This window comes from Stomoxys calcitrans, chromosome 2 (assembly GCF_963082655.1).
Source record: "Stomoxys calcitrans chromosome 2, idStoCalc2.1, whole genome shotgun sequence".
Lineage (NCBI taxonomy): Eukaryota > Metazoa > Arthropoda > Insecta > Diptera > Muscidae > Stomoxys > Stomoxys calcitrans.
In genome coordinates, this window is record NC_081553.1 from 234,495,028 (window position 1) to 234,512,443 (window position 17,416).

The 17,416-nt window shown below is 36.1% G+C and overlaps 1 protein-coding gene across 4 annotated transcripts in view; it reads left to right on the top strand.

Moving 5' to 3' along the window:
- LOC106095619 (putative epidermal cell surface receptor) overlaps positions 1–17,416 on the top strand; it is a 105,465-nt gene that overhangs the window by 35,747 nt on the left and 52,302 nt on the right. For 2 of the 4 annotated variants that reach the window (XM_013262877.2, XM_013262878.2), the window contains exons 1-2: positions 3,236–3,342; positions 8,972–9,929. In XM_013262877.2, the coding sequence (XP_013118331.2) occupies positions 9,329–9,929 (601 nt within the window). In that variant the 5' untranslated portion in view covers positions 3,236–3,342; positions 8,972–9,328. Of the gene's footprint in view, positions 1–3,234; positions 3,343–8,971; positions 9,930–17,416 lie in introns of those variants that run through there. The other 2 variants (XM_013262875.2, XM_059363583.1) reach the window with 2 other exon arrangements.

Here is a 17,416-nt window from a genome sequence, read left to right on the forward strand (position 1 = left end):
GAGGGCCCTTATCATTGAGCGTAAACTTGACCTTCAAAATGAACATAGGGTATATTTTTTGTGCTAGTTCTTTGAATGGAAGGTTAACAACAATAATTCATTAAACCTTTTTTTAATATTTTTGTTCTCCAAAGCCAACGTTAATCGAAGTTCACTTTTGTTGTTGTATTTATGATGATGTCACAATCTTTTGCTGCTACTCTTGTTGATTACTCAAAATGTTCCTGCTCAATGCTATTAAAAATTCAATTAACCAAATTGAAGCTTATTCCTATTCTTACTAGGAATGAACTTTATTCAATTTGTGCCAATATTGCCATTTTTTCCATTTAATGATTTATTTAATTGTTACTGGCTGCAGCTTTTTCGTCGCCTTGTTAAATTTCAATCTGTTGCGGAAGTAAACTTTTATTCAATTATTGTGTTAAAAAAAAAATATATTCCCACACAATGTAGAATACTTGAATTTTTGCCTTCAAATTCATCAAATTTCAAAGAAATCAAGACTGGCATTAATAAGAATAGACAAAAATGTATCTTTTGGCATCATTAACACTCTTTTGGATTTTATAAGGTAATAATCATCAAAGAGTTTCTAAGAACTTTACACATCATGCTTAAACCCCCCACCCCCCAACCCCACCATAGAAAAAGCTCAACACTTTAAATATATTTAATGAATCAAAAGACTTGGGCAACAAACTTGCTGCAATTCATACTGGCTATCAAGACTGTTTGCCTGACCGTAGACCCTTTATTCATAAAAGTTTAAAGACATTTGTTTTTTTTTTTTTCAAAATACAAATAATGAAGACCAAAGCTTTGTTTTCTAAAGTGGACACGCATATGTGGGTAAACTAATAAACATTTCAAGGAATTCCTTAGATAAATATCAGGAATTTCTGTTGTGAGAAGAAACAAATGGTCATGTCAAGGCAAATCATGACATCATTAGGAAAGGTATTACAAAATTCTTAATTTCGAGAAATCCCATGCGTTGCATAGGTATTTGTTTTTCGGTCTAATGGGTTTCCATAAAAATGATGGACAAGCTGCCATATTGGAAATGCCTTACCTCAACAGCGTTTACGCTTTGAACAGTTTGCTGTCGCATTTTTTGCTGCCATCCCTCAGTGGCTGTGTGCATGCATGCTCAACGATAAAACACACAAAAATATACAGAAAAAAAAACATTTTTTATTTACACCTTGTATTACTTTTACTTTCATATGCAACTGGTTTCGTCCGAAGGAAACGCCAAAATCAAACAAATCTACAACAACGACAACAATTAATAAAGCGATCACGACAAACAAAAGCAAAACAAAGAAACCATTTTGAACTGTGAACGGCGTGAATGTTTGATTTTACGCCTTGCTGGTATGGATGGACAAGGATGGCCATGTAGCGCTGGACCAACCAACCACCAGCTCAAAGTGATTGTCAATCATTGCTAGGGAGGGAGAGAGAGAAAAAGTCTTCGAAATTGCCATGCAAAATATCCCAACATATCCATCATGCTTATATGCCTTGGAAAGCCATTGATGGCTGTTGTTAATCAACAATAGCGTTGGCTATTGAGCAACGATCGTTTAATACTTTGTGGCCGCAACTGGAATTGTGAATGAAATGCGAATGAATCGCCCCCACCCCAACACAGTTAATGAACTTTAATGTCATTGTTTAGCCACTCTATCTTAGCTCGGCACATTAATCACTCTTACTCACATTCAAATTCTAACGCCTTTAGGATATTCCGATTTGAGAAGAGAGAGGGAGAGAGAGAGAGAGCGTTCTCGTGTTTTTACTCTTTGATCGTTTTATGGTGTGGAGAAAAAAAAATGTTTTTGTTCTCTGAATGTCTTTTTCCATTTTATTTACTCAGCTGTTTTACATATTCACCACTTACTTTCGTATGCGGTGTGCGTCTATTCCAACTTTGTAGTCCGACTACCATGGTATTTGACTGTTAAATCACCTTCCCCAACCCTATGCCACAACAAACCTGTTGTCGTCATTCGTCAATATTGCCTTCGGTCATGTCTGCAGTGCATGGTGAACTATTGCGTGATTTTAATAGCGGGCCAAGAGTATTAGAGTGATGCCAACTTTTATAAAAAAAAACAAAATAAAACATATGAAGACTTAAGAAAACTTAAATAAAATGTTTTAAATGCTAAATTAAAATATAAAAAGTAAGAACGTGCTAAGGACCACAAATAAATGCTGAACATCTTAGAAATCATTGTGTAATATTTCAGTTCATTCGGTTAAGAATTGCGCCTTGTAGGGGCTCACGAAGCCAAATCGGGAGATCGGTTTATATGGGAGCTGTATCAAGCTATTGATCGATTAAGACCATATTAGACACGTATGTCGAAGGTCGTGAGAGAAGACGTTGTACAAAATTTCTACCAAATCGGATGAGAATTGCATCCTCTAGAGGCTCAAGAAGTCAAAATCCCAGATCGGTTAATATGGCAGCTATATCAGGTTATGTACCGATTTGCGCCATACTTAGCACAGTTGTTGGAATGGATGATACCAAAACACCATGTGCAAAATTTTAGTCAAACCGGATAATAATTGCGCTCTCTAGAGGCTCAAGAAGTCAAGACCCAATTTCGGTTTATATGGCAGCTATATCAAAACATGGACCGATTTGGCCCATTTATAATCCCAACCGACCAACACTAATAAAAAGTATTTGTGCAAAATTTCAAGCGGCTAGCTTTACTCCTTCGAAAGTTGGCGTGCTTTCGACAGACAGACGGACGGAGGGATGGACGGACGGACAGACGGACGGATATTGCTGGAACGACTTAAAACGACATGACGATCAAGAATTTTTATATGGGGTCTTGGGCGCATATTTCGAGGTGTTACAAAGAGAATGACGAAATTAGTATACCCTCATCCTATGGTGGAGGTGGAGGTATAAAACTAAACTCTACATATGGCAACTCATATTTATTCATCTAACTATTCCGTATGAACATTGATCATGCCAAGCACTCTCTCACTTGAGTCATAGCCAAGTTGAAACGTGGCCATTTGAAACACCACAGAAAGAAATAGTGTTGTAGTTAGTTCAATGGTCACATAAAGCAGGGAGGAGAGTGCATTGTATAAAGTGAGCGAGAGAAGGTACTCGTATGTGGTGAATTTCTGCTTCTTGCAATTGCTGCTAAGCCACCAACAGCCAACCTTAGAGCAGAGAGCTCACTGAAATCTCAGTAGCAGTTTTGGATAATGTGGTAACAAACTTGACTAACTTGAAACAACTTCAGTCGGTAAAAGAGCTTGTGTGGTAACGGGTGTTGAACGCGTCAAATTAAAGTGGTAACGTTAACGCAAGGAATCTGCTAAGCCCCATAAAAAATTTAAATACCTAAAATTTTTTCAAACAAGAAAATATCCAAGGCAGACAAAAAATTCAATCATACAAGAATCCATAAAAAAATTTTTTAAAAAAAATTGCAATGCATTAAAAACACCGTAAAAGATTGAAAAATGCAAGTGGTATTACCAAGACATGCCCTCACTTTCATTTCGCATTAACTTGGAATTTTTTTATGTGATTACTTAATACTCAAAGTCTCGAAAATAAACTGGCTTTACACGTTGCTGTATGTGCATTTATCTGCAGCTGCGCTTTTATGACAAAACGTCACATAACTTTAAGTGGAGCCAAAAAAGCCGAAAATCCAAAAAAAAAATGCACACAAAAAAAAAAAATACATTTTCATATGGCGGCGTTTAAATGGTATTTTGTTTTCTTCAGTGACTGTTGTGGTCCATTTGAAACCGGTTCTGCTGGTGACTTTTAGAAAAAGTTAAATAGAGAATATCTGCGACTGCTAATTATCATAAAAATATGCATTTACTATTATAAAGCCAAGAATTGATTTCGTATTGTGTTTGTTGCTTTGGGATTTCCAAAGAATTCCAGCGAGCCGAAGGAAACAAATTAACGTATAAGTGAAAACAAAAGACTTAAGCGACAAACTTGTTTGTCCAGCCAACGAAAGAGTTGTATGCAAAGCGGGCAACGAGAAGAGAAATTTCTCAAACAAGAACTAAACCCCCCAAAAAAAAAAAAAAAACAAAAACCAAAAATAAATACACAATTTACATACGTCGAACGTGCCACAAAAAAAAAAATAAAAAGGAAAATAACCAACAAATAGCATAACTGATTAACAAATTTCGAAAAAGCAGATTTTGTTAATGATTCACAAAACTATGCAAATTCAAGTTGTTTTATGTTGTGCCAAAATAAAAGTCAGGTGACCATAATAGTGGATTTATTTCAATGAAACAACCATTGAAGGATACACATTTGCAAAGGTAAATACATTAGGATTTCTGAGGCTTTTTCAATGGCCTGGTTTTTCGATCTTACAGCAAAATTAAGTGAAAAATACTGTAATATTAATTTGGAAGAGTTTTAGTTATAGTGAAACAAATATGCCTCTACTTTGCCAAAGGGGTCTTACTTAAATATTGGGTTGCCCAAAAAGTAATTGCGGATTTTTCATATAGTCGGCGTTGACAAATTATTTCACAGCTTGTGACTCTGTAATTGCATTCTTTCTTCTGTCAGTTATCAGCTGTTACTTTTAGCTTGATTTAGAAGAAAAGTGTAAAAAAAGAATATTTGATTAAAGTCCATTCTAAGTTTTATTAAAAATGCATTTACTTTCTTTTCAAAAATCCGCAACTACTTTTTGGGCAACCCAATAATTATTCCACATTTTGATCTCACTTGACAGGGATATTTAAAGTAAACGAACAAAAGTCAAAATACAATTTATCCAGCAAATCGTTAAAAATTAGATTATATTAAAAATTCCTGGATTGAATAAGAAATTTGTCTTCCAGATGTGTCATTAAACAACAAGTAAAAAGGCGTTAAGTTCGGCCGGGCCAAACTTTGGATACCCACCACCTCGGATATATATGTAAACCACTTTTCAGCAAAATCGGGTGAAAATTGCATACCTCATGTCCCATAGCAGTTATATCGAAATATGTTCCAATTTGGACCAAATACTAATAAGTACAGTAGCTATATCTAAAAATAAACCGATCTGAACCATATATGACACGGATGTCGAAAAGCCTTATATAAGTCACTGTGTCAAATTTCAAAGAAATCAGATTATAAATGCGCCTTTTATGGGGCCAAGACTTGAAATCGGGATATCGGTCTATATGGCAGCTATATCCAAATCTGGACCGATTTGGGCCAAGTTGTAGAAAAATGTCGAAGGTCCTAACACAACTCACTGTCCCAAATTTTGGCGAAATCGGACAATAAATGCGCCTGTTATGGGCCCAAAACCTTCAATCAGGAGATCGGTCTATATGGCAGCTATATTCAAATCTGAATCGATCTAGGCCATATTGCAGAAGTATATAAAGTGGCTTAACTTAACTCACTGTCCCAAATTTCGGCGACATCGGACAATAAATGCGCCTTTTATGAGCCCAAAACCTTCAATCGAGAGATCGGTCTATATGGCAGCTATATCCAAATCTGAACCGATCTGGATCAAATTAAAGGAAGATGTGGAAGGGCCTAAGACAACTCACTGTTTCAAATTTCAGCAAAATCGGATAAAAAATGTGGCGTTTATGGGCCTAAGACTCTAAATCGGAGGATCGGTCTAAATGACAGCTACATACAAATCTAGACCGATCTGGGCCAAATTGACGAAGGATGTGGAAGAAATCTAATTCCGAATTCGCTGAAATTAGAGACGGTGAGTTGCATTAGGCCTCCCTACATGCAAACTGGAAATGGTCAGAGTCGCACCATATTTTGATATAGTTATCATATAGACTGATCTTTAGGCCTATAAAAGCCTCATTTGTTAGGCGATTTCACTAAAATTAAGACCTGTGAGTTGGACTAGGCCTGCCGTGGTTTGAACCAGAAATTGTCCACATTGGACCATATTTTTATATAACTCTCATGTAGACCGATCTGCCGACATAGTGTCTAAAGCCCCTAAATGACGCCTTTATTAGCCGAATTCACTAGAATTTTCAAATATGGTCCACATCGGACTTTATTGAGATCTGTCGATTTAGGGTCTTTAGCCCATATAAGCCGCATTACTTACCAGATTTCGCTGAAATTTGAAACAGTAAATTGTATTAAGACATTTGACATCAGTTCCAAATGTGGTCCACATTGGACTATATTTAGACATAGCTACCTTGTAAATCTATCTGTTGATTAAGTGGCTTAAAGCCCGCAGTTCTCGGCACCTGAATCAAATATGATCTACACCAGTCCATATTGGAATGTGACTATGGCTATGGGTATGACGAATGGGGGTGTTTATCAAAAGTTTGGCAGGGCCTAATTTAACACGTTTTTATTTGATCATATATTTTTGACTAGCATAGCCCCTGTCCGCTACACCCAATGCTACACCCTACGTCAAGGTATAACTGTTTCTCAATTTTGATAGCTGTCGCTCAATCTGTTTCGCTATGACTCGACGTGTTTCGCTATGACTTCCAATAACTGTGTTATGTTAGATTCAAATCGGTCAATAACCTGAAATAGGTGTCATATAAACCTATCTTGAATCTTGACTTCTTGAGCCACTAGAGGGCGCAATTCTTATCCGATTTGAATGAAGTATTTTTATCTTATCCGATTTGAAGTATTTTGTTATGACATTCAACAACTGTGCTAAGTATGGTTCTAATCGGTCCATAACCTGATATAGCTGTCATATAAACCGATCTGGGGTCTTGACTTTTTGAGCCTCTAGAGGGCGCAATTCCTATCCGATTTGGCTGAAATTTTGCATGAGATATTTTATTATGAGTTTCAACAACTGTGCCAAATAAGGTTCAAATCGGTTTATAGCCTGATAAAGCTGCCATATAAACCGATCTGGGGTCTTGACTTCCTAAGCCTCTAGAGGTCGCAACTATTATCCGATAGGCCTGAAATTTTGTACGACGGATCCTCTCATGACCATCAACAAACGTTTTTATTATGGTCTGAATCGGTCTATAGCCTGATACAGCTCCCATATAACTTGATCTCTCTATTTTACTTCTTGAGCCCCCAAAGGGCGCAATTCTTATTCGAATTGGCTGACATTTTACACAGGTCTCCAACTTATACTTTAATTGAGGTCCGAACCGGACCATATCTTGATATCGCTCTAATAGCAGAGAAAATCTTTCTCTTTGTGAGATGCCTGGAAAAGAACTCGACATATGCGATCCATGGTGGAGGGTATGTAAGATTCGGCCCGGCCGAACTTAGCACACTTTTACTTGTTTTGAATTTTCTGTTAGTCTCCTCACCTAATGTCTTTATACAAAACTACATTAGAACAGAGAATTATTACTTGTTTCTTTGAAGAAGACTAGTAAGGCCCATTGATAAGTATACCGATTGGCTTGAAATCAAATCTTGATTCCAACTAGCCATGGTCGTATGGTAGCATATATTGTCCAACGAAATTGACTCAAGCACTATCGGTATTGATTTTAGAAAAATAGGTTTAGATTTATGTTGGACCCCCTTGCTTTAGTCTTTACACAATTTTGTATGAGGGGTTTTAACTGACGCACAGTGGGAGAAAATCGAAAAAAAACTAGTAAAACTTATACCGTGTGAGAACGGGTAGACATAACTCTTTGAAATTTGGTGTGATTAGAGCTGAGGTGTTAGCGAGATCGTGTGCGGGCAGCTCTTGGCAGGCCCCGAAAGTTGGTCACCTCTGCATTTCGAATAATATTGTTCGGGCTACCAAATCTTAATTTGTGGTCTAATTTTCAAGAACGGGTAGAGATAACTCTTTGAAATTTGGAATGATTAGAGCTGAGGTGTTAGCGAGATCGTGGGCGGGCAGCTCTGGGCAGATTCTAAAGTTGGTCACCTTGGCATTTCGAAAAAATTGTTCGGGCTACCAAATCTTCATTTGTGGTCTTATTTTCAAAATTTGCTGAATAGTGTTTCCAAATCCCTACAAAAAAAGTTCGCTTGAGGTATATTACAATTTTACTGGTTTCGTGACAAATCTTGAATTTTGCAGATGGAAGGGTGCTTTAAGAAACAAAAGTAAAACAAAGATGTTTTCGAAATCGGCATTTTTTTTTGCAAATTTTCTGTGGAGGCTACAAGTATTGTTAGGTGCAAAAAAATGTTTGCATGGGTTTAGGGGACATATGGAGTAAAACAACATGTGCCCAATTAAGTGATTTGGGCTTAAGAATTGTTGAACTCGAAAGGTTTTTCCAATTTTTTAATAAAAATTTGCCTATTTTGGAGTACATATTGCAACCGTTTCAGTTGACATATCTTCTTCAAATTTCACTTAAAAGGCATTTTAAATACATTTTTTCATAAGCAAAAAGGAAACACTAAAGTATTTCAGTTTTTTCAATAAAGACTAATCAATGAAAGTAATTTTTGACCAAAAAATTAAAATAAACACACTTTTTTCACTTTTTTTGACTTCCAAACTGTATAATTTTTAACTGAATTATCAGATGTGGATAATTGTTGCAGCAAAGTCGTTGTAAATTTTGTCACGAATCCAAATCATGCATACAATTTGGCCAATCTCGGCCGAAATGTCAACTAATAAAAATTAAAACTCAAAAAACTGGTAAAGGTAGTGGCAGGCAGACTGCATAATGTAGGGTGTTGAATACTCGGTTTCGATTAACATTGCTTCTTTTCTTCACTTGATTCATAGTTAACAAAAGTTTCAATTCGAGCTATTTACAAGGTAAACAAAAGACTTAAGCAACAAACTTCTTTTTTTCTACAGCATAACATTCCCAATTTTTTGTGGGTTTTGTGAATCAGCCTTTACCATGTTGGATTTTTTTTCTGTGGCATAAAAGTATGAATTATGTATTTTACAATTTGTCAATTAAATTAAATTTCTTGTTTGTTTTTTTTTTTGTTGTTTACAATAACCAGCATCATGTGGCCTTTATTAAAATAAATTGCACTTACACCGAAAAAATCACACAATTCAATTCGGGCATTTGGTTTCGTTTGGAAATTTTACAAGAAAGTATTAGAAATTAAACAAAAAAAAAACAACAATAACAACAATAGCTGAAAAGTCATTGTGTCTACTTCCTGGTTGGCTAATGCACAAAGGGAGAATCATCGAATTAAGTTAATTGTACCATACCTCAAAAACAAAAGTAAAAGAAAAAAATCAAAGTAAAGAAAACGGTAGAGGAAGAAGATAAATAATAAATTGCATTACAAAACAACAAAAACAAAAATAAAAATAACAACAAAATACGACAAATAAAATATACGAAAATGTTAACAAGCAAACGAAGAAAATCCGCAATAGCCTCGAAGTCATCGTCTATGCCGACTTCATCACAATTTTCATCATGGTTTATGGCTGCCTTAATTTGTGGCTTAGTTTTTTTGTCTGCTGGCATTCAAACACAGGCAGCAACAATTGCCGAGGCTGATGATGTTACAACAACAATGAAGATGATGACGGCTGAAGTACCATCACCAGAATCATCAGCATCAGCGACAGGAGAATTGCAAAACAACAGCAACATGAGTACATTGACGAACAACAGCCACGAAATGGTTGTTGAGGCAAAGGCGATAGAAACTACAACAATAACTCTGCCAGCAAATAATGCTAGTTCAATGACTCCATTCGAAACAACTACCACAACGCCAGCAACAGATTCGTCATCATCGTCGTCAGCATCACCAACACCAACACCATCATCATCGTCGTCGCCGTCCACGCCAACATCAACATCAGCACCAGCACCAGCATCGTCTTCGATGTCTGTTGTTTTGGATGAATTCTCATCAACTACATCTTCACCACCAACAATAACCACCACCCCAGACACCGTCTTCGCCTCCACCAAAAGCGAGTCAAATGATGGTAAGTTTGTTTCAAGATTTCCTTTTTTTTTGTTTGTTTGTTTCTATCTTTTTGGAGCGTTATTGTTGTTCTCTGCTGGCAAAACAATAGAAAAGTTTTTAGTTCTTCAAAGTGTTTCTTGTTAGTTTGCCTCTTTTTTTCTGGTGAATTGTTCAATTTTCTTTTGATTATTTCAGCTAATAACAGTGGTTTTCGTAACGAAAAGTTTAGCTTTTGGAAAATATACCAGAGCCGTAAAGGTCAAAACAGAGAATTATATATGCCATTGTTATCCTACATAGATGGTTTGTTGAATGTTGTTGTTTTTTTTTTTTTGGAACCACTGTATCTCGCAGACTATATTAAATTCTTCTTGGACTTTGATAGATGCTTACCAACATGCAAATGGCTATACACATGTATACAGTCAAATATCTATGCCCATCAACCTATACAGTTTCCAATTTGTTTTTGTTTTTTTCTTAACCAACACACCAATTTTTTTGGTTGTCGGTTGGTTGAGTCGAACATTCAATCTTGTATAGATTAGAATGGAATGTGTTCTTCTGGGTCGGCCTGCTCTAATCATATTTAACACAAAAAGGGGTCGAGCCATAGTCATGCAAAGTGAAACGCAAAAGAAAAACAAAAAAAAAAAAACAGATAAACACTTTGCTAGCTGTAAAGTTGAAAGGTTGTCTGAATGATTGGTCTTGTTGCATGGTCGGTACAATGAAAGCTCTGTGAAAACCTGTGGATTCTTAAGTCATTGTGTTTTCTTTTCTTGTTTCTTATTCTCTCTTTTTGTTTTTTTTTTGGGGTGAAAATGTTGTAGTGGGAAATTAATTACAACTTGTGTTGGATATTAGAAAAAATTAATATCTAATAGTTTTAAAGGCATTTAAATCCAAAAATCCCAAGAAAATCTGAGAACAAAAGAGAAATTGAAAATATCCGCTTTTTAATGATGTCCGCCCATGCTGACTTTTAAGACAGGTAAAATTATGTTTGAATAGCTTTGATTGTTTTTTCTTGGGTGCATTTGTTAGTTGGTAAAATATGATTTAGGGAATTTCCTTTGGATGGCGTTGTGTTTTATGGTGGCTAGTAAGTGAACAAGGAAAACAAACGACTTAAGAAACAAACTTTCAATAGACAAAGCAATTTGATCATCACCGGATGTTCTATAGAATTATTACTTTTTTTTTTGAATCTAATTAAAACATGATGATTTGCCACAATAAATGAAATTAAAAAAACAATTTTAATTTAGAGAACATAGATTTATGATGTTCAGTTAAAACATGCTTGCTTGGATAATCATTTTACTATGATAACAAAACTATTTTCTCTTTTTTCACGAAATTAATTTTAAATTAACAACTAGCTTGTTGTGAAATGAATTTCAACCACTAATGAGTTGGCTGCACACTTAAAGCAATTAGAAAATATTGGGTTGCCCAAAAAGTAATTGCGGATTTTTTAAAAGAAAGTAAATGCATTTTTAATAAAACTTAGAATGAACTTTAATCAAATATACTTTTTTACACTTTTTTTCTAAAGCAAGCTAAAAGTAACAGCTGATAACTGACAGAAGAAAAAATGCAATTACAGAGTCACAAGCTGTGAAAAAATTTGTCAACGCCGACTATATGGAAAATCCGCAATTACTTTTTGGGCAACCCAATATATATAGAAATAGTGTCGAAAGCAACAAGACTTAAGTCTCAAAATTTTGATTCAACTAAAGGGGTTTCATAATACGGCGAATGATTTGTTTTTTTTTTTTTTGGCAAATAATTGAAAACTGTTATTGACAATAAAAACACATTAATTTGGCTTTCTAATGAGCTCTTCACTAGTGATCGTCTTTTAAAGTTCTTTAAATAATGTCCAGTCAGAAACCCAAATGGATAAAATGCAGGGAGATCGCTTATATGAGTGTCATATCAGGTTCATACCAGTCAATGATGTTGCATTAAAGCAATTCATAATATAATTCAACATGGATAGTTGTAGCAAAATTGGTAGAGTTTGACCCAAGGATGGTTTATACGAATATTATATATTAGCTCTAGGATTGACATCGACACCACACAACTCTGATTGCAGGGGCTCATTTGCTCATACTTCAAAATGATTTATTCAATTATTGTATATTCAGTGATAGCTGCCATATAGACCGATCTTCCGGTTATAAAAGGCGCATGTATTAACCGATCTGTGCCAAACATGATGTTATACGAACCAAATATGGTCCCTATTTAGATATAGATCAGCTATATCTAGTCCAGTTTAAACCAAATATGATAGGGTGGAGAGGTCACCGTGGCGCAGAGATTAGCATGTTCGCTTATGACGCTGAACGCGTCTGTGGTCAAATCCAGTATCAGAAAAAAACTCTTCAGTGGTGGATATCCCCTGTTAATGCTGGAGACATTTGTGAGGCTCCTATAGGTCCAAAGCACGCGGGAACAGGGTGGCCTTTTGTTATTTAAAGGCGCCAATAGCCCGCCTTGTCATATCGAGCATCATGGGCACTCAGTATTTGTGCAAGAGCCGGTGTCGCCCGACCCCTCACTGAGACTTAGCATAGAAATGATTTACAAATCATTAGAAAATGTCTAAAGTAAAGATTGTTTCACAACTCTTATACAGAGACCATGCATTAATGATTACTCAAATTTTTGACATAACGTATGTTCCGGTTCAATTATACATCGACTTAAAGCACCTACACGCATTTTAATTAAATGAACATTCAATGTTTTTCAATATATAAGTGAGTATAAAATAATTAAATATGAGGAACTTGTATGCAAATTATATGTCAACTATGATAAATCATCTCAATTTATGGAAATTCCCAGTGCACGTAAAGTTCTTTCCGTTGATAAACATGATACCATGTGACCTATACTTAATCGAAGATATGTAATAAATAGCTTGGTGTTTCTAGGGGTAGAAAACATAAAAAAATGTGTTTATAATATCGGTGACACACCCATAGTTGAGCAAAATTCCACAGTTAAACAAATTCTTTTATATGCCAAAGAATCGAAAGAATTTTGATTTTTTTTTTTTGAAATGCAAAGGTGACCAACTTTGGGTGCCTGCCATGAGGCACCCTGACCACCTAAGGCTTTAAAATTTTATTTGCAATTTCAAAACATTATTTCTATCCGTTCTCAAATGGCATATTTATACTCTACACCACCACTGTGTGGGGTATTTTAATTTTGTGCATTTGTTTGCAGATCTTGGAAATAGAAGAGCTAGACCCATTAATGTATATGTGGACAAACTTTCATCAAAATCGGTTCAGATTTAAATATAGCTCCCATATACATCCTGCAAACGATGTGGTCTTTAAAGGTTGTAGCAGCCACAATTTAAGTCCACTGTCTAAAAAATTTTGCGTAAGTTGTTTTATTATGGGTTGCCCAAAAAGTAATTGCGGTCGGCCAAATGAAGTTGATGATGACCAAATCAAAGCATTAATCGAATTGGATCGTCATGTAACTGAGCGTGAGATAGGAGAGAAGTTAAATATACCAAAATCAACCGTTCATTATCACATAAAAAGTCTTGGACTGGTGAAAAAGCTTGATATTTGGGTACCACATGTATTGAAAGAAATTCATTTAACAAACCCAATCAACGCTTGTGATATGCATTAAACGCATTGAATTCGAGCCGTTTATAAAACGAATCATAACTGGAGATGAAAAATGGATTGTTTACAACAACGTTAGTCGAAAACGATCATGGTCCAAGCATGGTGAACCAGCTCAAACCACTTCAAAGGCTGATATCCACCAAAAGAAGGTTATGCTGTCTGTTTGGTGGAATTGGAAGGGTGTGGTATATTTTGAGCTGCTTCCAAGGAACCAAACGATTAATTCGGATGTTTACTGTCAACAATTGGACAAATTGAATACAGCCATCAAGGAGAAGCGACCAGAATTGGTCAATCGTAAAGGTGTCATATTCCACCAGGACAACGCTAGACTGCACACATCTTTGGTCACTCGCCAAAAACTGAGTGAGCTTGGCTGTAAACTTTTGATGCATCTACCATATAGCCCTGACCTTGCACCATCAGACTACCATTTATTTCGATCTTTGCAGAACTCCTTAAATGGTAAAACTTTCGGCAATAATGAAGCTATAAAATCGCACTTGGTTAAGTTTTTTGCAGATAAAGGCCAGAAGTTCTATGAGCGTGGAATGGAAATTTGGCAGGAAGATGGCAAAGGGTTATCGAACAAAATGGCAATTAAATATTTGATTAAAGTTCATTCTAAGTTTTATTTAAAATGCATTTACTTTCTTTTAAAAAACCCGCAATTACTTTTTGGGCAACCCTAGATGTCCACATTTCATTTCTTTAAAAACAAGCAAAAACAAAACAAATTCGAATTGGAATTAAGTAGAATTTCATAGAAACCTATTATAAACCAAAATGTTCTTTGTGGTCTGCCCAAATCAGTTGTCCACTAAAACATATCTTTGACCTCAATTGGTAATTGCACATGCCTCATATTTGAAGTTCAAAGTTAAGATTTATATCAAGCAAATATGTTAAGACACGTTTTTTCGTCATTGCAAATCTGCATAGCATTCGAAAGAACTCTTAATTACCACCATGCCAAAGTCGACTTGTCCGAGACAAGTGTCATTAACAGCAAATTCAAATTCAAAATCAAGTACTAAATCTATTTAACTGGTCTTCTGCAGTGGTAACTGAGTACATGTTGTACTCGCTGTTAATTCTTGCCACTTTGGCCTTTGATTCATAATAATATCATAATAAAAAAATAAATAAAATATAAAAAAAAACGTTAAAGTAAGATAGCAACCACAAACTTGTTTAATATGACAAGCAACTACTTTTGCTTTAATGTGGGCTTTACGAATCCCGTCAATTCATTAAGAATTTTATTTGCTGTATTTACGTTGAAGAAAAGAAACAACACTGTGACAAATGTATTTAAGGCAGCTACGAGAGACTAAAAAAACTTTTTAATTCTAGACTTGAGAGTAACAAAAAAAAAAAAAAAAATCCTAATTGGGTATTTGGACTATTTCTATTTGAAAGAGATTTAAAAACGTACATTGGAAAGCAGATGTCTAAAAAAAAAACTTCTGAGAAGATAGATTCCTATAGAGATATGTTTCTACTTCTTCAAAAACTTTTTTAGGTTAGGTTTACATACACCTATGCCAGTAATCGGCTTCTTGACAAAATCCTTAATTGTTTTCAATACCACCCCCCCTATGTTGGTTCATGTCTGGTATTGTGTCTCCACCCAAAGCCGGGCAATGACAAAGGAAATGCTCCAATGTCTCTTCATTCATTCCCCGCATGCCCTACACATGGTATCACTTGCCGCACCGATTTTACATAAGTGACCTCGTAGTGATATGTGTCCCGTTATGACATCAATAGCTATACTGACCTCCTTCTTGCTTCCTTTCAGTAATAGCCTCGACTTCTCACGATCTGGATCCCCCCATAGAATTTTCGCCGTCCTACCGACCGTTTTGCTGTTCCACAATGTTGCATGCGCATTCGTCGCCCACTCCCTTAACTCGGACTGCGTCGACCCGAGAGGCTTCGGTTTTAAAAAGTTTATTGACGGCAGTCCACTGGCCTTCACCGCCAAATCGTCTGCCCTTTCATTTCCCCTTACTCCGTTATGGCCATCCAAACGATGCGGATTTTCCCATCCTCAGAGAGGGCGTTAATCTCTTTCTTTCAATTTTACTATCGGTAAAGATGTTCACACTCGACGTCCTCGTTAGCACCACACCACCTCACGCATTCCGTGATCAAACGGATCTCCGCCTGCAGGACCGTACGATTTGGCGGTGAAGGCCAGAGGACTGCCGCCAATAAACTTGGTTAACCCGAAGCCTTTCAGGTCGACGCAGTCCGAGTAAAGGAAGTGGGCGACAAATGCGCATGCAACATTGTGAAACAGCGAAACGGTCGATAGGACGGCGAAAATCCTATGGGGGGATTCAGATAGTGAGAAGCCGAGGCTATTACTGAAAGGAAGCAAGAAGGAGGTCAGTATAGCTATTGGTATCATAACGGGACACATGGGACTACGAACTCACTTTTGTAAAATCGGTGGGGCAAGTGACAGCATGTGTAGGACATGCGTGGAAGATGATGAGACGCTGGAGCATTTCCTTTGTCATTGCCCGGCATTTGCGTCTAACAGATATCGGCACTTAGGTGGAGATACAATATCAGACATGAACCAACTTAGGGGAGTGGTATTGAAAACAATTAAGGATTTTGTAAGTAGCAAGGAATTCCTAAATTAAAATTTTCTTTTTAGAGATTACTTTATAGTATTTAGAGCGCACAACAAGCCAATTACTGGCTCAGGTGTATGTCCATAGCGGCATGGAGCGGATTAATATCGGCACCCTCTTTTCAACCTAACTTAACTTAATTCCATTTTTTGGGCGAGATGAATCTTTTAAGTTACTGTAAACAACACAAATAGCGCTCGTATGACAAAACGTTCTGAGTACGTATAACCTCAAAAATTTCAAGCTTTATGATAGAGCTGCCAGTTGGCAGATTGTAACTCAAGGGTTGCCCAATTCCGAAATATAAAAGGCAACTCTCGTATTTTCTTTACAGAACTCTTAAATAAACCTATTTTAAGGCTTCAAAGACCAAAAGTCTTGCTTCAGAAGAAGTATTTCATTTATTGTGCTTATACTGCTTAGAGTATAACCTGACTTAGAAAATATGTTTACACTCGTAGGTAAAGAAAATGCGTCATTAATTGGTTTAGGTGGTTAAAACCAACACAAAATGAATGTAATTGTTATTGAACTTTAAAGCCATTCACTCGAAGCATATAAGTGTTCATAACCATATATGAGCGGAAACCTCATTCATAGACACATGTCCATATGTATGTATGTATGTACTCACACATTCAATAGACATTGTTCTATGGTAATATAAAGCTAAAGCGGATTTGAAAAGACCCTCAAAAACAAAACCGACAAAAACAGCTCCACTTATTATTGACTAACTTACTTTAGTTCTTAGCTAATGTTCTGGTTTCGACTCGCTGAGTGTATATTTGCATTAATAAATACGCTTTAATTATTTGCAATTGAATGGAAATGAATAATTTCCATTTGTAGGTTAAAAGCAAAGTAATTTGTGGAACTTTAAATCGCTTCATAAGTATTTGGCTAATATTGTTAATTGGCTATTGGCTGTGGATCGATGCATAGCAGGCATGTATGGCCTGGTTTCGGTTGAATCATCCAAAAAAAAAAAAAAAAACCAACAAGCCAAGCCAGACTACAACTGGTGACTCAAATACCACCGCCCAAAAGATGTTATTATTAAAAGTTGATGACACTTATTCTTATACGCCTGTTACTCAACACACAAGCTGCTCAAACTAACATTTTTTTGTGTATTTTGCTATTTGCTATAGCGGAATTTAAGCTTAAAATAATTA